Raw genomic sequence first — 22,926 nt, forward strand, 5'->3', positions numbered from 1 at the left:
CGAGGACCTAGGTTGGCTACCCCTGGGTTAATGTATCGTCTTGTATGGACTGTTTGTACTTATTTATATTGAATTGTCTTTCACTGTTTTTTCTTTTATGTCCTAGAGGATGCTGGGGTCCACATTAGTACCAATGGGGTATAGACGGGTCCACTAGGAGCCATTGGCATTTTAAGAGTTTGAGAGTGTGGGCTGGCTCCTCCCTCTATGCCCCTCCTACCAGACTCAGTTTAGCAAATGTGCCCGGAGGAGCCGGTCACAGCTAGGGGAGCTCTACAAAGCTTCTCTGGTAAAAGATTTTTTAGAGTTTATTATTTTACAGGGAGGCTCCTGGTAACAGCCTCCCTGCTTCGTGGGACTAAGGGAGGGAGTAGTGTCCACCCTACGGGGTCTGAGCCACTATCTCCACTGACAGGACACTGAGCTCCTGCGGGGATCGAACGTTCCCCGCCACAGAGGATCGCTCACCCCAGCAGCATGCCGCCACCCCCTTACAGAGCCAGAAGATCAGTGGCGAGTTAGTCACCGGCCCCTCTAGCAAGCTGGGGGCTGGTGTGAAGATGGCGGCAACAGGGTATGGAGTGCAGTACTAACTACGCTCTGGGGCTCAGTGGAACATAGTGCGGCACTGTGAGCGGCGCCCTGAGCCAGAGCCTACACCCTACACTGACCTCCAAGCCTGTCAGGGTCCCAGGATCGCTGCCAGCACAATTCCTCAAGCCAGTATAATCTACAGAAGAGCGGGAAGACAGCGCCATGAAGGGGTCGCAGCTTCTCAGAGTGGACCCAGCAGCGTTCAACGCCATTTTTCTGCCTGCAGAAGCGCTGTAAGTGAGAGCTGTCCCTCCAATTCAACTCCAGCTATCTCTTACGGTACCAGGAGATTGTAGAAGGAGGGGGAGGCTGTATAAAGACCGTGTAACCTATTAAGGTGCACAGTCAGCGCTGGTTGGGGGTCTCCCTTGTGTGTGTGTGTGTGTGTGTGTGTGTGTGTGTGTGTGTGTGTGTGTGTGTGTGTGTGTGTGTGGTCTTCATTAAGCTATGTCCAGGGACTCTGTGTCATATGCTGCAGAGGATATGTCCTCTCAGGATGATCTCATTCCATGTAATCAGGATTGCACTGTCTTAGCGCAGATACCAGTGATAAAGGGGAGCCCAGGAAAGGGCACCCTTTGCTTAACCAAGTTCAAGCACGCATTCAGTCAGTCAGCATCAGGTTCATACACGGCTGCAGCCAGTGACCAGTCAACAAAATAACCTTTGTAATAACTAGCCACACGTGTATATAGTGGAAAGTAATAGAGCAGAGAGAGAGAGAGAGAGCTTTATTTCCTACCAGCAGTACATTATAAAGTGATACCAATTAACATATCGTGTAGTCGTTTCCTGACACGAAGCTTAATCCTATTGGCTAATAAAACTTCTATCTTATACGTAATATATTTTGCCAACGTCTATATTTTTTATATGTGCTCTTAAGTGGAATAACTAGGGGGTTTTGCCAACCTCGAAACCTACATATGTCTGGTTATATTTTTACACCTGCTATACCGCAAACTGACAAATACCCTTTGAAGCTCACATGTCTAGCTGCTGACATTATATTTCTGCTAGGAAATTACTGTAAAATATATCTTAGATAAAGGTCATAACTTCACAATGTGGGTTCAAACAAAATGCAGTGTCTGCACTTTTTCCTGTTTCAATTCTAAGCTGAAAAACAATTTGAAACAACTTGTCAGATAAAATGGAGTCTTATGAACAAATATGGCTTCCATCTTTATCACCAGCAAGGGAGTCTGAATGGTTATCCTCTATTAAAACTATGATTTCTCAGATTTCTACTAGGGTTGCACAGAATTAATCTGCAACTCAGGTTTTACAGAACTCTATGGCAGTTTGGTCCAGTTCTGTTACCTCAGGACCCCTTACTGTATGTTCCCACAAATGTGCTCTTGATTATGCAAGATGACATGGATACCGATCGAGACACGGCAGACGGTGCGGGGGATGTGCTGCGGGGGGGTGGCATCTCTTGCAAAAGGGGTGCAGTTGAGGATTGAGGCTATTAGAGATGTGTTGAATATTGCTGATACAACACCTGAACAGGTTGAGGAGGCTTAAATCACTAACAATAAGAAAGCCTCGCTAACCTTCCCTGCATCTAAAGAATTAAATGCTATATTTGAGAAAGCATGGGAAAACACAGAGAAAAAAATCCAGATTCCTAGAAAGGTTCTGGTTGCTTTCCATTCCCTGAGGAGGATAGTAGAAAACCCACCCTCAGTTGACGCGTCTGTATCCAGACTCCAAAAAATTGTGGTTTTACCCGTTCCAGGATCTACCGCCTTAAAAGAGCCGGGTGATCGCAAAATTGACACTACGCTCAAATACATATACACGGCTTCAGGGGCAATACTACGTCCTGCTATTGCCTGTGCATGGATTTCCAAAGCTATAGTAAAGTGGTCAGGCACGTTACTTGAGGATTTGGATACAATGGATAAAAGTGATGTTGAATTGTTTTTACATAACATTCAGGATTCTGCAGGATTTATGGTGGAATCCATGAAAGACCTGGGTTCCATGGCTGCAGGGATATCTTCCTGTCTGTCTCAGCTCGTAGGGGACTTTGGCTGCGCCAGTGGTCTGCCGACGCGGAATCCAGGAGAGGTGTGGAAACCCTACCCTACCCAGGTCAGGCTCTGTTTGGGGAAACGTTGGATGCATGGATTTCCACGGCTACAGCAGGTAAGTTTCCTTTTCTTCCCTCAGCTGCACCTGCTACAAAGAAACCCTTTTCTTCAGCTGCATCTCAGTCCTTTCGGACTGCCAAAGCAAGAAAGGCCAGGCCGTCTAACACCTTCTTTAGAGGAGGTTGGCCAAAATCCAAGAAACCTGCAGCAGCGGGTTCCCAGGAACAGAAACCTACTTCGGGTACGCCAAAGTTCTCAGCGTGACGGTGGACCGTGCGGCCCGGAGGTGGGGCCAGTGGGGGCGAGACTCAGGCATTTTAGTCACGTCTGGGTGTCGTCCGACCTGGATCCCTGGGTGCAAGATATTGTGTCGGTATCCGGACTCCAGGTCAACAACAAAAAGGTTGACACACCTTAGGTCGACGCCAATTGGTCGACACACCTTAGGTTAACATGGACAAAAGGTCGACATGGGCAAACGGTCGACAGGAACAAGGTCGACATGGAAAAATGTCGACATGGGTTTTTCACAATTTTTTCCTTTTTTGGAACCTTTTCATACTTAACGATCCACGTGGACTACGATTGGAACGGTAATCTGTGCCGAGCAAAGCGGAGCGGAGCGAAGGCACCATGCCCGAAGCATGGCGAGCGAAGCGAGCCATGCGAGGGGACAAGGTGCACTAATTGGGGTTCCCGGTCACTCTACGAAGAAAACGACACCAAAAAAACATGAAAAACCCATGTCGACCTTTTTCCATGTCGACCTTGTTCCTGTCGACCTAAGGTGTGTCGACCAATTGGCGGCAACCTAAGTTGTGTCGACCTTTTTGTTGTCGATCTGGAGTCCCAGACCCATTGTGTCCCAGGGGTACAGGCTGGAATTTCAAGATCTCCCTCCTCATCGGTTCTTCAAATCAGGCTTGCCATCTTTGCTGGCAGACAGGGCTATCCTACAGGAAGCCATCCAGAAGTTGGTGGAGGCACAGGTTATTGTATCAGTTCTTCCCCATATGCAAAACAAAGGTTACTATTTGGACCTTTTCGTGGTACCGAAACCGGACCGAAAACGGTCAGGCCCATTCTGAACTTAAAATCGCTAAACCCGTTCCTGAGGGAGTTCAAGTTCAAAATGGAGTCTCTAAGGGCGGTGATATCAGGTCTTGAGGAGGGGGAATTCCTGGTATCCTTGGATATCAAGGATGCGTACCTCCACATTCCGATTTGGCCGCCACATCAAGCTCATCTCCGTTTCGCACTGTTGGACTGTAATTTTCAATTCCAGGCCCTGTCATTCGGCCTCTCCACAGCACCGAGGGTATTCACCAAGGTGATGTCAGAAATGATGGTTCTCCTCCGCAGACAGGGGGTGAACATAATTCTGTATAATTCTGCTGAAAAAGGCATCGTCCGAGGAGAAGCTGTTACAGTCCATAGTTCTCACGACCCATCTACTCAGGGACACGGTTGGATCCTGAATCTTCCAAAATCACATTTGGAACCAACCAGGAGGTTGTCCTTTCTGGGAATGACCCTCAACATGGAAGTGCAGAGGGTGTTTCTTCCAGAGGAAATAGCGTTGGTGATACAAATAATGGTCCGGGATGTCCTGAAGCCAGCCCGGGTGTCGGTTCATCAGTGCATTCGCCTTTTGGGGAAGATGGTGGCCTCTTACGAGGCTCTACAGTACGGGAGTTTCATGCTTGGTCCTTCCAACTGGATCTCCTGGACAAGTGGTCGGGATCTCATCTACACATGCACCAGAGAATACGTCTGTCGCCGAAGGCCAGGATTTCACTCCTGTGGTGGCTACAATTACCTCACCTTCTGGAGGGCCGTAGGTTTGAGATTCAGGACTGGATCTTCTAACCACGGATGCAAGTCTCCGGGGCTGGGGCGCAGTCACTCAAGGGGAAACCTTCCAAGGAAGGTGGTCAAGTCTGGAAGCCGGCCTGCCGATAAACATTCTGGAACTAAGAGCCGTGTACAACGGTCTTCTCCAAGCGGCCCACCTTCCGCGAAATTGGGCCATTCAAGTGCAGTTGGACAATGTAACAACGGTGGCTTACATAAACCGACAGGGCAGAACGAAGAGCAGAGCTGCAATGTCAGAGGTAACATTCATTCCAGGAGTAGACAACTGGGAAGCGGACTTCCTCAGCAGACACAATCTCCATCCAGGGGAGTGGGGTCTCCAACCGGAGGTGTTCAAGGAGGTAACAGATCTTTGGGGTGTACCCCAAATAGACATGATGGCCTCTCGTCTCAACAAGAAGCTTTGGCGATATTGTTCCAGATCGAGGGACCCGCAAGCAGTGGACGGTGTCTCCGTGGGTATTCCAGTCGGTGTAAGTGTTTCCACCACTCCCACTCATTCCAAGAGTGCTAAAGCTCATACAGAGAACAAGGGTTCAAGCGATCCTCATTGCTCCAGACTGGCCAAGAAGGTCTTGGTACGCGGATCTACTGCTAGAAGAGCCGAGGCTTCTTCCTCTTCGGGATGACCTGCTGCAGCAGGGGCCGTTTGCCTATCAAGACTTACCATGGCTACGTTTGATGGCATGGAGGTTGAATGTCAGATACTAGCTCGGGAAGGGCATTCCAAACAAGGTTATTCCTACCCTGATACAGGCTAGGAAAGGAGTAACGTCTAAACATTACCATCGTATTTGGAAAAAGTATATATCTTGGTGTGAGTCCAAGAAGTTTCCTACAGTGGAGTTTCAACTGGGACGTTTTCTCCTCTTCCTGCAAGCAGGTGTGGATATGGGCCTGGGGTTAGGATCCGTAAAGGTCCAGATTTCGGCCCTGTTCATTTTCTTCCAGAAACAGTTGGCTGCCCTCCCTGAGGTTCAGACTTTTTTGAAGGGAGTTCTGCACATCCAACCGCCCTTTGTACCACCTACGGTGCCCTGGGATCTTAAAGTGGTGTTGCAGTTCCTCCAGTCGGACTGGTTTGAGCCTTTACAGGAGGTTGAGGTCAAGTTTCTCACGTGGAAGGCTGTCACTTTGTTGACCTTATCTTCTGCTAGACGTGTGTCTGAGTTGGGGTCTTTCTCTTGTGAAAGTCCATACTTGATCTTCCATGAAGATAGAGCTGAGCTTCGGACACGTCAGCAGTTTCTTCCGAAGGTTGTGTCGGCATTTCATATCAACCAGCCTATTGTGCGACTGACTCCTCAATTTCATCAAAGTCCTTAGATGTTGTAAGGGCTCTAAAAATCTATGTGAGGAGGACTGCTCATCACAGAAAATCGGACTCACTGTTTGTCCTGTATGATCCCAAGAAAATTGGTTGTCCTGCTTCTAAGCAGACGATCTCTCGCTGGTTCAGGTTCACTATCCAGCATGCATATTCTACGGCAGGCTTGCCGTGTCCTACGTACGTTAAGGCCCACTCTACTCGTAAGGTGGGTTCTTCCTGGGCGGCTGCCCGAGGTGTCTCGGCTTTAAAACTCCGCCGAGCGGCTACTTGGTTGGGGTCGAATTCGCAAAGGTGTACAAGTTTGATACTTTGGCCTCTGAGGACCTTAAGTTTGGTCAATCAGTTCTGCATGAGACTCCTCTCTCTCTCTCCCATTCTGGGAGCTTTGGTACATCCCCATGGTACTAATGTGGACCCCAGCATCCTCTAGGATGTAAGAGAAAATAGGATTTTAATTACCTACCGGTAAATCCTTTTCTCGTAGTCTGTAGAGGATGCTGGGCACCCGCCCAGCACTTCGTTTTCCTGCAGTGATTTTCTGGTTCTTAGTGTTTTTAGTTAAGTACTGCATTGTTACTTGGTAAGTACTGTTTCAGCGGTTGCTGAGTTTCCAAGCTTGTTAGCCTGGTTTGCCTTATGTGTGTAAGCTGGTGTGAATCTCTCCACTATCTGTGTAAAATCCTTCTCTCAAAGATGTCTGTCTCCTCGGGCACAGTTTCTAGACTGAGTCTGGTAGGAGGGGTATAGAGGGAAGAGCCAGCCCACACTCTCAAACTCTTAAAGTGCCAATGGCTCCTAGTGGACCCGTCTATACCCCATGGTACTAATGTGGACCCCAGAATCCTCTACGGACTACGAGAAAAGGATTTACCCGTAGGTAATTAAAATCCTATTTTTCCCTGTATAATAGCTGCGGATATGTGGTGGACCCATATAAATAAAATAGAATACTAATTGTAATATTAATAATAAAAATAAAATAGCACATATGTACAATAAAAGAAAATATCTTTAGAGCTAAGATAAAAAAACTAAATTCAGAGCAGACATACAATACTTTATTATTTGATACTAGTGAAACCTACAGTAGTGTATGGTACACTTGCAGGGGCGGGTTAAGTCTGGTGGGGCCAGGAGCATCGAAGTTGCCCCAGTAGGAAAATTGCTCATAAACAACCCCCGCCCATGTGTAAAAAATTACACAAACACACCAGTATATATTTAACTATATACTCACTGCCAGGGCCGTCTTAATGGCAGTGTAGGTCCCTGGGCAAAGCAATGCACTGGGGCCCCTACCCATCCTCCTGCGGTGGGATGGGGGTGCTATCAGCAGAAGCTAAAAGCAATAGCAGTGTTATACCTGAATGTTACATATTCAACGGATATCGATTGCAAATTGACTCCACCTCTCCCCTTTTCGTCAACAGGTAAACAATATTGCAGCCTATTCCAACTGTTTTTACTGAAGTATTACTAGTTAAACAATATCGCAGCCTATTCCAACTTACATTGCATGGTTAAAACTTTAGAAAGCTGTTCTAAGTAGTGATGTGCACCGGAAATTTTGTGTTTTGGTTTTGGGTTCGGTTCCGCGGCCGTGTTTTGGATTCGGACGCGTTTTGGCAAAACCTCACCGAAATTTTTTTGTCAGATTCGGGTGTGTTTTGGATTCGGGTGTTTTTTTTCAAAAAACCCTAAAAGCAGCTTAAATCATAGAATTTGGGGGTCATTTTGATCCCATAGTATTATTAACCTCAATAACCATAATTTCCACTCATTTCCAGTCTATTCTGAACACCTCACACCTCACAATATTATTTTTAGTCCTAAAATTTGCACCGAGGTCGCTGGATGGCTAAGCTAAGTGACACAAGTGGCCGACACAAACACCTGGCCCATCTAGGAGTGGCACTGCAGTGTCAGGCAGGATGGCCCTTCCAAAAAATTGTCCCCAAACAGCACATGATGCAAAGAAAAAAAAGAGGCGCACCAAGGTGGCTGTGTGACTAAGCTAAGCGACACAAGTGGCCGACACAAACACCTGGCCCATCTATGAGTGGCACTGCAGTGTCAATCAAGACAGGATGGCACTTCCAAAAAATTGTCCCCAAACAGCACATGATGCAAAGAAAAAAAGAGAGGCGCACCAAGGTGGCTGTGTAACTAAGCTAAGCGACACAAGTGGCCGACACAAACACCTGGCCCATCTAGGAGTGGCACTGCAATGTCAGGCAGGATGGCCCTTCCAAAAAATTGTCCCCAAACAGCACATGATGCAAAGAAAAAAAAAAGAGGCGCACCAAGGTGGCTGTGTGACTAAGCTAAACGACACAAGTGGCCGACACAAACACCTGGCCCATCTAGGAGTGGCACTGCAGTGTCAGGCAGGATGGCCCTTCCAAAAAATTGTCCCCAAACAGCACATGATGCAAAGAAAAATGAAAGAAAAAAGAGGTGCAAGATGGAATTGTCCTTGGGCCCTCCCACCCACCCTTATGTTGTATAAACAGGACATGCACACTTTAACAAACTCATCATTTCAGTGACAGGGTCTGCCACACGACTGTGACTGAAATGACTGGTTGGTTTGTGCCCCCACCAAAAAAAGAAGCAATCAATCTCTCCTTGCACAAACTGGCTCTACAGAGGCAAGATGTCCACCTCATCATCATCCTCCGATTCCTCACCCCTTTCACTGTGTACATCCCCCTCCTCACAGATTATTTATTCGTCCCCACTGGAATCCACCATCTCATGTCCCCGTGTACTTTCTGGAGGCAATTGCTGCTGGTGAATGTCTCCACGGAGGAATTGATTATAATTCATTTTGATGAACATCATCTTCTCCACATTTTCTGGAAGTAACCTCGTACGCTGATTGCTGACAAGGTGAGCGGCTGCACTAAAGACTCTTTCGGAGTACACACTGGAGGGAGGGCAACTTAGGTAGAATAAAGCCAGTTTGTGCAAGGGCCTCCAAATTGCCTCTTTTTCCTGCCAGTATACGTACGGACTGTCTGACGTGCCTACTTGGATGCGGTCACTCATATAATCCTCCACCATTCTTTCCATGGTGAGAGAATCATATGCAGTGACAGTAGGCGACATGTCAGTAATCATTGGCAGGTCCTTCAGTCCGGACCAGATGTCAGCACTCGCTCCAGACTGCCCTGCATCACCGCCAGCGGGTGGGCTAGGAATTCTTAGCCTTTTCCTCGCACCCCCAGTTGCGGAAGAATGTGAAGGAGGAGATGTGGACGGGTCACGTTCCGCTTGACTTGACAATTTTCTCACCAGCAGGTCTTTGAACCTCCGCAGACTTGTGTCTGCCGGAAAGAGAGATACAACGTAGGTTTTAAATCTAGGATCGAGCACGGTGGCCAAAATGTAGTGCTCTGATTTCAACAGATTGACCACCCGTGAATCCTGGTTAAGCGAATTAAGGGCTCCATCCACAAGTCCCACATGCCTAGCGGAATCGCTCTGTTTTAGCTCCTCCTTCAATGTCTCCAGCTTCTTCTGCAAAAGCCTGATGAGGGGATTGACCTGACAAAGGCTGGCAGTGTCTGAACTGACTTCACGTGTGGCAAGTTCAAAGGGTTGCAGAACCTTGCACAACGTTGAAATCATTCTCCACTGCGCTTGAGTCAGGTGCATTCCCCCTCCTTTGCCTATATCGTGGGCAGATGTATAGGCTTGAATGGCCTTTTGCTGCTCCTCCATCCTCTGAAGCATATAGAGGGTTGAATTCCACCTCGTTACCACCTTTTGCTTCAGATGATGGCAGGGCAGGTTCAGGAATGTTTGGTGGTGCTCCAGTCTTCTGTACGCGGTGCCTGAATGCCGAAAGTGGCCCGCAATTCTTCGGGCCACCGACAGCATCTCTTGCACGCCTCTGTCGTTTTTTAAATAATTCTGCACCACCAAATTCAATGTATGTGCAAAACATGGGACGTGCTGGAATTTGCCCAGATGTAATGCACGCACAATATTGCTGGCGTTGTCCGATGTCACAAATCCCCAGGAGAGTCCAATTGGGGTAAGCCATTCTGCGATGATCTTCCTCAGTTGCCGTAAAAGGTTGTCAGCTGTGTGCCTATTCTGGAAAGCGGTGATACAAAGCGTAGCCTGCCTAGGAACGAGTTGGCGTTTGCGAGATGCTGCTACTGGTGCCACCGCTGCTGTTCTTGTCCGGGAGGCAATACATCTACCCAGTGGGCTGTCACAGTCATATAGTCCTGAGTCTGCCCTGCTCCACTTGTCCACATGTCCGTGGTTAAGTGGACATTGGGTACAACTGCATTTTTTAGGATACTGGTGAGTCTTTTTCTGAGGTCTGTGTACATTTTCGGTATCGCCTGCCTAGAGAAATGGAACCTAGATGGTATTTGGTACCGGGGACACAGTACCTCAATCAAGTCTATAGTTGCCTCTGAATTAACGATGGATACCGGAACCACGTTTCTCACCGCCCAGGCTGCCAAGGCCTGAGTTATCTGCTTTGCAGCAGGATGACTGCTGTGATATTTCATCTTCCTCGCAAAGGACTGTTGGACAGTCAATTGCTTACTGGAAGTAGTACAAGTGGTCTTCCGACTTCCCCTCTTGGATGACGATCGACTCCCAGCAGCAACAACAGCAGCGCCAGCAGCAGTAGGCGTTACACTCAAGGATGCATCGGAGGAATCCCAGGCAGGAGAGGACTCGTCAGACTTGACAGTGACATGGCCTGCAGGACTATTGGCTTTCCTGGGTAAGGATGAAATTGACACTGAGGGAGTTGGTGGTGTGGTTTGCAGGAGCTTGGTTACAAGAGGAAGGGATTTAGTGGTCAGTGGACTGCTTCCGCTGTCACCCAAAGTTTTTGAACTTGTCACTGACTTATGATGAATGCGCTGCAGGTGACGTATAAGGGAGGATGTTCCGAGGTGGTTAACGTCCTTACCCCTACTTATTACAGCTTGACAAAGGCAACACACGGCTTGACACCTGTTGTCCGCATTTGTGTTGAAATAATTCCACACCGAAGAGCTGATTTTTTTGGTATTTTGACCAGGCATGTCAATGGCCATATTCCTCCCACGGACAACAGGTGTCTCCCCGGGTGCCTGACTTAAGCAAACCACCTCACCATCAGAATCCTCCTTGTCAATTTCCTCCCCAGCGCCAGCAACACCCATATCCTCATCCTGGTGTACTTCAACAGTGACATCTTCAATTTGACTATCAGGAACTGGACTGCGGGTGCTCCTTACAGCACTTGCAGGGGGCGTGCAAATGGTGGAAGGTGCAAGCTCTTCCCGTCCAGTGTTGGGAAGGTCAGGCATCGCAACCGACACAATTGGACTCTCCTTGGGGATTTGTGATTTTGAAGAACGCACAGTTCTTTGCTGTGCTTTTGCCAGCTTAAGTCTTTTCTTTTTTCTAGCGAGAGGATGAGAGCTTCCATCCTCATGTGAAGCTGAACCACTAGCCATGAACATAGGCCAGGGCCTCAGCCGTTTCTTGCCACTCCGTGTCGTAAATGGCATATTGGCAAGTTTACGCTTCTCCTCAGACGCTTTTAATTTTGATTTTTGGGTCATTTTACTGAACTTTTGTGTTTTGGATTTTACATGCTCTCTACTATGACATTGGGCATCGGCCTTGGCAGACGACGTTGATGGCATTTCATCGTCTCGGCCATGACTAGTGGCAGCAGCTTCAGCACGAGGTGGAAGTGGATCTTGATCTTTCCCTTTAACCTCCACATTTTTGTTCTCCATTTTTTTTATAATGTGTGGAATTATATGCCAGTATCAATAGCAATGGCCTACTACTATATTTAATGTGCAAAACTGTCTAAAATGCACCACAGGTATAGAATGTAGATGGATAGTATACTTAATGGATGACGAGTGACGATACAGAGGTAGGTACAGCAGTGGCCTACCGTACTGCTATAAGTATATATATATATATATATATATATAGTATACTGGTGGACACTGTCAGCAAACTGCAAAACTGTCTAAAATGCACCACAGGTATAGAATGTAGATGGATAGTATACTTAATGGATGACGAGTGACGACACAGAGGTAGGTACAGCAGTGGCCTACCGTACTGCTATAAGTATATATATAATAAACTGGTGGACACTGTCAGCAAACTGCAAAACTGTCTAAAATGCACCACAGGTATAGAATGTAGATGGATAGTATACTTAATGGATGACGAGTGATGACACAGAGGTAGGTACAGCAGTGGCCTACCGTACTGCTATAAGTATATATATAGTATACTGGTGGACACTGTCAGCAAACTGCAAAACTGTCTAAAATGCACCACAGGTATAGAATGTAGATGGATAGTATACTTAATGGATGACGAGTGACGACACAGAGGTAGGTACAGCAGTGGCCTACCGTACTGCTATAAGTATATATATAATAAACTGGTGACACTGTCAGCAAACTGCAAAACTGTCTAAAATGCACCACAGGTATAGAATGTAGATGGATAGTATACTTAATGGATGACGAGTGACGACACAGAGGTAGGTACAGCAGTGGCCTACCGTACTGCTATAAGTATATATATATATATATATATATAGTATACTGGTGGACACTGTCAGCAAACTGTAAAACTGTCTAAAACGCACCACAGGTATAGAATGTAGATGGATAGTATACTTAATGGATGACGAGTGACGACACAGAGGTAGGTACAGCAGTGGCCTACCGTACTGCTATAAGAATATATATAATAAACTGGTGGACACTGTCAGCAAACTGTAAAACTGTCTAAAATGCACCACAGGTATAGAATGTAGATGGAGGTACACTTAATGGATGACGAGTGACGACACAGAGGTAGGTACAGCAGTGGCCTACCGTACTGCTATATATAGTATACTGGTGGACACTGTCAGCAAACTGCAAAACTAAAATGCACCACAGGTATAGAATGTAGATGGATAGTATACTTAATGGATGACGACACAGAGGTAGGTACAGCAGTGCACTCTGCACTGTACTCCTCCTATATAATATGAATTATACTGGTGGTCTCCACTCCCAGTCCCCACAGTAAAGCAGCACACTGAGCACAGATATGGAGTGTTTTTCAGGCAGACAACGTATACTGGTGGTCACTGTCAGCAAAACTCTGCACTGTACTCCTGCTATAGCTGCTCCTCAGTCCCCACAATTAAGCAGTGTGAGCACTCATCACAGATATATTATGCAGCACACTGAGCACAGATATGGTATGGAGCGTTTTTTTCAGGCAGTGAACGGATAAAAACTGGTGGTCACTTATCAGCAAAACACTGCACTGTACTCCTAACAGCTGCTCCCCAATCCTCCCCACAATTAAGCAATAAACAACCAATGAATCAAGTTCTGTTTTCTACAATAAACGGAGAGGACGCCAGCCACGTCCTCTCCCTATCATCTCCAATGCACGAGTGAAAATGGCGGCGACGCGCGGCTGCTTATATAGATTTCGAATCTCGTGAGAATCCGACAGCGGGATGATGAAGTTCGGGCGCGCTCGGGTTAGCCGAGCAAGGCGGGAAGGTTCGAACCTGCCTCGGACCCGTGTAAACAAGGTGAAGTTCGGGGGGGTTCGGTTTCAGAGAAACCGAACCCGCTCATCACTAGTTCTAAGTGGATTTATATCTGTACTATGCAAAGAACTTATAGTGATTGAGTGGGGTTTACTGACCTTACATTTGTTAGATTTGATTAACACCTTTTGCTGAAGGGGGAGGGTTGCTGTGTGGGTGACGGGGTTGTAATCAGGTTGAACATGTGTTTGTAGACTTATTTATTCAGTATAGGTCAGGACTCCAGTCCGCTAGGCCGCTGCAGTGCCTAGTATATGAAGTGGCTAGTTATAAAGTGGCAGCTAAAATCAATAGCAGTGTTATAACTGAATGTTAAACCGAAGGAAAACAGAAGGCAAACAAATCAACAAGATAACACAAGGACTGCGTTACAAACACAAAACTCAGGATCATTATGCGGCCTCCCCTCACCTATACCATGAGAACACCAGGACCAGGTTTACCACCTCTCTGGCTGAGAACATCAAGTCTGCCCCTGGGCCTAACCCTCAAGATCAACAGGGAACTGTGTGGGCAGAGCACCAGGACCAGGCTCAGCAGGGACATCCCCATTGCTCTTGAGTGTGCCCCCACATTCTCATACCCACCCGTACTATGATCTTATCAAAATAATGTTAACCCAGTTTCTCTTACATCCTAGAGGATGCTGGGGTCCACATTAGCACCATGGGGTATAGACGGGTCCACTAGGAGCCACTGGCACTTTAAGAGTTTGAGAGTGTGGGCTGACTCCTCCCTCTATGCCCCTCCTACCAGACTCAGTTTAGAAACTGTTCCCGGAGGAGCCGGTCACAACTAGGGGAGCTCCTAGAGCTTCTTTAGTTTTATTTTTTTCTAAGAGTTATTTAGACACAAGGAGGCTGCTGGCAACAGCATTCCTGCTTCATGGGACTAAGGGGGAGAGTAGTGTCCGTTCCAAGGGATCTGAGCCACTATCTCCGCTGACAGGACACTGAGCTCCTGAGAGTGATGATCATTAGCCGCCCCAGGTGACCGCTCACTCCCGCAGCATGCCGCCACCCCTTTACAGAGCCAGAATATTCCGGTGGCAAGTGAGTCACTGGCCCCCCTGGCAAGCAGGGAGCTGGTATGAAGATGGCGGCAACAGGGTAGGAGCGCAGTATTAACTGCGCTCCGGAGGCTCAGCGGTACATAGTGTGGTGGTGAGGGGCGCCCTGTGCCAGCACCTATAACCTACACTGGTCGCAAGCCTTTCAGGGACCTCGATTACACTGCCAGCAACAATCCTCAGGCCAGAATAAAAAACTGAAAAGCGGGAAGCAGCGCCATGTTAAGGGGGCGAAGCTTATCCTCAGAGTGGGCCCAGCAGCGTTCAGCACCATTTTCCTGCATGCAGATCCTCTACAAAGACGCTGACAGGGAGAGTTGTCCCTCCAAGCAACTCCAGCTATCTGTACGGTACCAGGGGGTTGTAGAAGGGGGGGAGGCTGTGTAAATACTGTGTAGTCTATTAAGGTACACAGTAAGTGCCAGGTAGTGGTATTATATCTACCTAGGAAAGCGCTGTGTGTGGGTTGGCTCCAATTTCTGTGTTTCTCTGTGGCATACTTGGGGGGAAACTTTGTCTGACATTTCCCTGTATCTGTGTGGGTGTTTGTTGTATCACATAGCCATGTCTAGGGACTCTGTGTCTTATGCTGCAGAGGACATTTCCTCTCAGGAGAAATCCATTCCATTTGCACAGGAATGTAATGTCTCAGATCCCTATTAATGAGCCTGAGTGGTTAACCTCTATTAAGGGAATGATCTCTCAGATCTCTACTAGGGTAGCTCATACTGAGACTGAAACTCAGGTTTTAAAGAAATGTATGGCAGTTTGGTCAGGTTCTGTCCCTATTCCTTCAAAATCCCCTAGCATATACCCACAGAAACGTGCACTTGCCCAGATTATGCAAGATGACATGGATACCGACTCTGATATGGCAGACGTGCGGGACGGCATCCCTTGCAAAAGGGTTGTAGCTAATGATTGAGGCAATAAGAGATGTATTAAATATTACTGACACAACACCTGAGCAGGTTGAGGAGGCTTACTTCACAGACAATAAGAAAGCCTCGCAAACCTTCCCTGCGTCTAAAGAATTTAACGCTTTGTTTGAAAAATCCTGGTAAAACCCGGAGAAAAAAATCCAGATCCCACAAAAGGGTTCTGGTTGCTTTTCCCTCCCCTGAGGAAGATAGGAAAAAATGGGAAAACCCAGCCATAGTTGACGCGTCTATTTCCAGACTGTCGAAAAAGGTGGTTTTACCTGTCCCTGGATCTACCGCGTTAAAAGAACCGGCGGATTGTAAGATTGACACTACGATCAAATCCATATACACTGCTTCAAGGGTGGCGTTGAGGCCTACTATTGCCTGCGCATGGATCTCTAAAGCTATAGTAAAGTGGTCAAGGACATTACTAGAGGATTTGGATTCACTGGATAGAAGTGACATTGAATTATTTTTACGTAAAATACAGGATTCTGTGGGATTCATGGTGGAATCCATGAAGGACCTGGGTGCGCTGACTGCAAGGATATCTTCCATGTCTGTCTCAGCTCGTAGGGGACTCTGGCTACGCCAATGGTCTGCAGACGCGGAATCCAGGAGAATTGTGGAGAACCTAGACAGGTCAGGCTCTGTTTGGGGAACATTGGATGCGTGGATTTCCACGGCAACCGCTGGTAAGTCACCTTTTCTTCCCTCTGCTGCGCCTTCTACAAAGAAACCTTTTTCTTCATCGGCATCGCAGGCCTTTCACACCGCTAAGACAAAAAAGTCCAAGCCTCCTACCACCTTCTTTAGAGATGGGCAGGTAAAATCCAAAAAGCCTCCACCCGCAGGCTCCCAGGACCAGAAGCCTGCTTCTGGTACCTCAAAATCCTCAGCATGACGGTGGACCACGCAGCCTGGAGGACGGGCTGGTGGGGGTGAGACTCAGAAGTTTCAGCAACGTCTGGGTGTCATCCGGCCTGGATCCCTGGGTACAGGATATTGTGTCCCAGAGGTACAGACTGGAGTTTCAAGAAACCCCACCTCACCGATTCTTCAAATCAGGTTTGCCAGATTTACTGACAGACAGAAGCTATCCAGAAATTGGAAAGGTCAGAGGTCATTGTCCCAGTTCGACCTCATATGCACAACGTGGGTTACTATTCAAACCTTTTTGTGGTACCGAAACCGGATGGTTCGGTCAGACCAATTTTGAACTTGAAATCGTTGAACCCTTATTCTAAGGGAGTTCAAATTCAAAATAGAGTCTCTGAGAGTGGTGATCTCAGGTCTGGAGGAGGGGGAGTTTCTGGTATCCTTAGATATCAAGGATGCGTATCTCCACATTCCGATTTGGCCTCCGCACCAGGCTTATCTCAGATTTGCACTCTTAGACAGTCACTATCAGTTTCAGGCTCTGCCATTCGGTCTCTCCAAGGCACCAAGGGTGTTCACCAAGGTGATGGCAGAGATGATGGTTCTCCTCCACAGACAGGGAGTGAACATAGGGAGTCCTTCCGAGTTGATCGCTAGCTGCCGTTGTTCGCAGCACAGCGATCAGGCTAAAAATCTGTACTTCTGCACATGCGTATGCGCGACGTACTTTCACAAAAGCCGATGCAGTTTCACACAAGGTCTAGCGACGCTTTTCAATCGCACTGCTGGCTGCAGAGTGATTGACAGAAAGTGGGTGTTTCTGGGTGGTAACTGACCATTTTTGGGGAGTATGTGTAAAAATGCAGGCGTGTCAGATACAAACGCGGGCATGCCTGGGGAAACGCAGGGCGTGTTCGTGACATCAAAACAGGAACTAAACAGACTGAAGTGATCGCTAGCTAGGAGTAAGTCTCGAGCTGCTCAGAAACTGCACAATCTTTTTTTGTAGCAGCGCTGCGATCCTTTCGATCGCACTTCTGCTGACCTAAGATACACTCCAAGAGGGCTGCGGCTTAGCGTTTGCACGGCTGCTAAAAGCAACCAACGAGTGAACAACTCGGGATGAAGGTCATAATTCCATACCTGGACGATCTGCTGATAAAGGCGTCGTCCTGGAAGAAGCTGTTGCAGTCCATTGCTCTCACGACTCATCTGCTCAGGGTACATGGTTGGATCCTGAACCTTCCAAAGTCACATTTGGAGCCGACAAGGAGATTGTCTTTCCTGGGGATGATCCTCGACATGGAAGTGCAGAGGGTGTTTCTACCAGTGGAGAAAGCGTTGGTGATACAATCAATGGTCCGGGATGTCCTGAAGCCAGCCCGGGTATCGATTCATCAGTGCATTCGTCTTCTGGGGAAGATGGTTCCCTCTCATGAGGCTCTGCAGTTCAGAAGCTTTCATGCACGATCCTTCCAACTGGATCTCCTAGACAAGTGGTCGAGATCTCATCTACATACAGTATGCACCTGAGGATACATCTGTCGCCGAAAGCAATGATTTCACTCCTCTGGTGGCTACAAATGCCTCACCTTCTAGAGGGATTGGGATTCAGGACTGTATCCTTCTAACCACGGATGCAAGTCCCCGGACTGGGGCACAGTCACTCAAGGGGAAACCTTCCAAGGAAGGTTGTCAAGCTTGGAATTTGGTCTTCCAATAAAGATTCTGGAACTAAGAGACGTGTACAACAGTCTTCTGCAAGTGGCACATCTTCTGAAAGATCAGGCCATTTAGGTTCAGTCGGACAATGTGACGACAGTGGCCTACATAAACCATCAAGGCGGAACGAAAAGCAGAGCTGCAATGTCAGAGGTAACAAAAATCATCCTCTGGGCGGAAAAGCATGTGGTGGTGGTCATTCCAGGAGTGGACAACTGGGAAGCGGACTTCCTCAGCAGATACGATCTCCATCCAGGAGAGTGGGGTCTCTATCCAGAGGTGTTCACGGAATTGACAAATCTTTGGGAGGTTCCTCAAACAGACATGATGGCCTCCCGCCTCAACAAAAAACATTGGAGGTATTGCTCCAGGTCAAGAGACCCGCAGGCAGTGGCGGTGGACACCCTGGTAACTCCGTGGGTGTTCCAGTTGGTGTACGTGTTTCCTCCACTTCCACCAATTCCAAGAATTCTAAAGCTCGTAAGGAGTACAGGAGTTCATGCAATCCTCATTGCTCCGGACTGGCCAAGAAGGGCTTGGTACGCGGAGGTTGAACGCCAGATCTTAGCTCGGAATTGCATTCCGAACAAGGTTATTCCTACCCTGATACAGGCTTGGAAAGGAGTAACGTCTAAACATTACCATCGCATTTGGAAGAAGTATGCATCTTGGTTTGAGGCCAAGAAGTTTCCTACAGTGGAGTTTCAACTGGGACGTTTTCTCCTATTCCTGCAAGCAGGTGTGGATATGGGCCTGCGGTTGGGATCCATAAAGGTCCAGATTTCGTCCCTATCCATTTTCTTCCAGAAACAGCTGGCTTCCCTCCCTGAGGTTCTCACTTTTTTGAAAGGGGTTCAGCACATCCAGCCTCCCTTTGTGCCACCTACGGCGCCCTGGGATCTTAAAGTGGTGTTACAGTTCCTCCAATCAGATAGGTTTGAATCTCTACCGGAGGTTGAGGTCAAGTTTCTCACATGGAAGGCTGTCACTTTGTTGGCCTTAGCTTCTGCTAGACGTGTGCAGAGTTGCAGGGTTTGTCTTGTAATAGCCCCTACTTGATCTTCCATGAAGATAGAGCTGAGCTCCGGACACGTCAACAGTTCCTTCCGAAGGTTGTGTCAGCATTTCATATCAACCAACCTATAGTGGTGCCAGTTGCTACGGACTCAATTTCATAACAGTCCTTGGATGTTGCTCGTCACAGAAAATTGGACTCTTTGTCCTGTATGATCCCAAGAAACTTGGGTGTCCTGCTTCTAAGCAGACGATCTCTCGCTGGATCAGGTTCACTATCCAGCATGCATATTCTACGCCAGGATTGCCATGTCCTACATCTGTTAAGGCCCACTCTACTCGTAAGATGGGTTCTTCCTGGGTGGCTGCCCGTGGTGTCTCGGCTTTACAGCTTTGCCGAGCGGCTACTTAGTCTGGGTCAAACACGTTTGCTAAGTTCTACAAGTTCGATATTTTGGCCTCTGAGGACCTGAAGTTTGGTCAATCAGTTTTGCAGGAGCCTCCGCGCTCTCCCTCCCGTTTTGGGAGCTTTGGTACATCCCCATGGTACTAATGTGAACCCCAGCATCCTCTAGGACGTAAGAGAAAATAGGATTTTAATTACCTACCGGTAAATCCTTTTCTCGTAGTCCGTAGAGGATGCTGGGGGCCCGCCCAGCACTTCATGATCCTGCAGTGGTTACTTAGTTCTGTACTGCTTGGTTCTTGGTTACTTGGTTAAGTAATCTTGTTCAGCGGTTGCTGAGTTTTCAAGCTGGTTAGCTTGGTTTGCCTTGTATGTGTGAGCTGGTATGAATCTTACAACTATCTGTGTCAAATACTTCTCTCGAAGTTGTCCGTCTCCTCGGGTACAGTTCCTATACTGAGTTTGGTAGGAGGGGCATAGAGGGAGGAGCCAGCCCACACTCTCAAACTCTTAAAGTGCCAGTGGCTCCTAGTGGACCCATCTATACCCCATGGTACTAATGTGGACCCCAGCATCCTCTACGGACTACGAGAAAAGGATTTACCGGTAGGTAATTAAAATCCTATTTTTCCTTCTGCCACCGGTTACCTGCAATTGTTTTTTTCCCCCCTGTTGTTGTGTTTTTTTCTCTTTCACCCCACCATGTGCTTTTCCTGTACTGTTTACCTCCACTGATTGCACACACTGTCGTTACGCCCTATATACAGGGTACATCATACTACTACACAAGTGTCAGTTTTCCCATATATGCACTGGGCCCTTGTATAGCTCACCTCCCACAGTGTAACCTTCGACGTGCGCCCAACAGGGCTGCCCTATATGGTACACTTGTGGATGAGATGGTTTTGTTGGAACCCTACTCTGAACTTTAGGACTCTAGTGTGATTGCTGACTTTATATAAGAACTAGAGATGTGCACCAGAAATTTTTCGGGTTTTGTGATTTGGTTTTGGATTCGGTTCCGCGGCCGTGTTTTGGATTCGGACGCATTTTACCAAAACCTCCCTGAAAATATTTTGTCGGATTCGGGTGTGTTTTGGATTCAGGTGTTTTTTGTTTCCAAAAAACCCTCAAAAACAGCTTAAATCATAGAATGTGGGGGTAATTTTGATCCTATAGTATTATTAACCTCAAAAACCATAATTTCCACTCATTTCCAGTCTATTCTGAACACCTCACACCTCACAATATTATTTTTAGTCCTAAAATTTGCACCAAGGTCGCTGGATGACTAAGCTAAGCGACCCAAGTGGGCGGCACAAACACCTGGCCAATCTAGGAGTGGCACTGCAGTGTCAGATAGGATGGCACTTAAAAAAATTGGCCCCAAACATCACATGATGCAAAGATAAATAAAAAAAAAAGAAGTGCAAGATGGAATTGACCTTGGGCCCTCCCACTGTCCTTGGGCCCTCCCACCCACCCTTATGTTGTATAAACAGGACATGCACACTTTAACAAACCCATCATTTCAGCCACAGGGTCTGCCACACGACTGTGGCTGAAATGACTGGTTGGTTTGGGCTCCCACCAAAAAAAGAAGCAATCAATCTCTCCTTGCTCAAACTGGCTCTACAGAGGCAAGATGTCCACCTCATCATCATCATCCTCTGATTCCTCACCCCTTTCACTGTGTACATCCCCCTCCTCACAGAGTATTAATTCGTCCCCACTGGAATCCACCATCTCAGGTCCCTGTGTACTTTCTGGAGGCAATTGATGGTGAATGTCTCCACGGAGGAATTGATTATAATTAATTTTGATGAACATCATATTCTCCACATTTTGTGGAAGTAACCTCGTACGCCGATCACTGACAAGGTGATCGGCTGCACTAAACACTCTTTTGGAGTACACACTGGAGGTGGGGGCAACTTAGGTAAAATAAAGCCAGTTTGTGCAAGGGCCTCCAAATTGCCTCTTTTTCCTGCCAGTATACATACGGACTGTTTGACGTGCCTACTTGTATGCTGTCACTCATATAATCCTCCACCATTCTTTCAATGGTGACAGAATCATATGCAGTGACAGTAGATGACATGTCAATAATCGTTGGCAGGTCCTTCAGTCCGAACCAGATGTCAGCACTCGCTCCAGACTGCCCTGCATCACCGCCAGCGGGTGGGCTCTGAATTCTTAGCCTTTTCCTCGCAGCCCCTCGTGGGAGAATGTGAAGGAGGAGCTGTTGACGGGTCACGTTCCGCTTGAGTTGACAAGTGTCTCACCAGCAGGTCTTTGAACATCTGCAGACTTGTGTTTGCTGGAAAGAGAGATACAACGTAGGCTTTAAACCTAGGATCGAGCACGGCGGCCAAAATGTAGTGCTCCGATTTCAACAGATTGACCACCCGTGAATCCTAATTAAGCGAATGAAGGGCTCCACCCACAAGTCCCACATGCCTAGTGGAATCGCTCCATTTTAGCTCCTCCTTCAATCTCTCCAGCTGCTTCTGCAAAAGCCTGATGAGGGGAATGACCTGACTCAGGCTGGCAGTGTCTGAACTGACTTCACGTGTGGCAAGTTCAAAGGGTTGCAGAACCTTGCACAATGTTGAAATCATTCTCCACTGCGCTTGAGTCAGGTGCATTCCCCCTCCTTTGCCTATATCGTAGGCAGATGTATAGGCTTGAATGGCCTTTTGCTGCTCCTCCATCCTCTGAAGCATATAGAGGGTTGAATTCCACCTTGTTACCACCTCTTGCTTCAGCTGATGGAGGGGCAGGATCAGGAGTGTTTGCTGGTGCTCCAGTCTTCGGCACGCGGTGGCTGAATGCCGAAAGTGGCCCGCAATTCTTCGGGCCACCGACAGCATCTCTTGCACGCCCCTGTCATTTTTTTAAAAATTCTGCACCACCAAATTAATTGTATGTGCAAAACAAGGGACGTGCTGGAATTTGCCCACATGTAACGCACGCACAATATTGGTGGCGTTGTCCATGTCACAAATCCCCAGGAGAGTCCAATTACCCCATAAGCCAATCTGCGATGATGTTAGTTATCAGTGGACTTTCCGCTGTCACCCAAAGTTTTTGAACTTGTCAATGACTTCTGATGAATGCGCTCCAGGTGACGTATAAGGGAGGATGTTCCTAGGTGGTTAACATCCTTACCCCTTCTTATTACAGCTTGACAAAGGCAACACACGGCTTGACACCTGTTGTCCGCATTTCTGTTAAAATAATTCCACACCGAAGAGGTGATATTTTTTTGTAATTTAACCAGGCATGTCAATGGCCATATTGATCCCACGGACAACAGGTGTCTCCCCGGGTGCCTGACTTAAACAAACCACCTCACCATCAGAATCCTCCTTCTCAGCGCCAGCAACACCCA

The 22,926-nt window shown here is 47.6% G+C and overlaps 1 protein-coding gene across 1 annotated transcript in view; it reads left to right on the plus strand.

The window, feature by feature from the left end:
- Window positions 1–15,513, plus strand: part of LOC135044039 (calcium and integrin-binding family member 3-like) — a 138,612-nt gene extending 123,099 nt beyond the window's left edge. The window contains exon 5 of the mRNA XM_063955176.1: window positions 15,396–15,513. Coding sequence (XP_063811246.1) covers window positions 15,396–15,513 — 118 coding nt within the window. The remainder of the gene's footprint in view (window positions 1–15,395) is intronic.
- Window positions 15,514–22,926: the final 7,413 nt, after the last annotated feature.

Source organism: Pseudophryne corroboree, chromosome 1, assembly GCF_028390025.1.
Source record: "Pseudophryne corroboree isolate aPseCor3 chromosome 1, aPseCor3.hap2, whole genome shotgun sequence".
Taxonomy (NCBI): Eukaryota; Metazoa; Chordata; class Amphibia; order Anura; family Myobatrachidae; genus Pseudophryne; species Pseudophryne corroboree.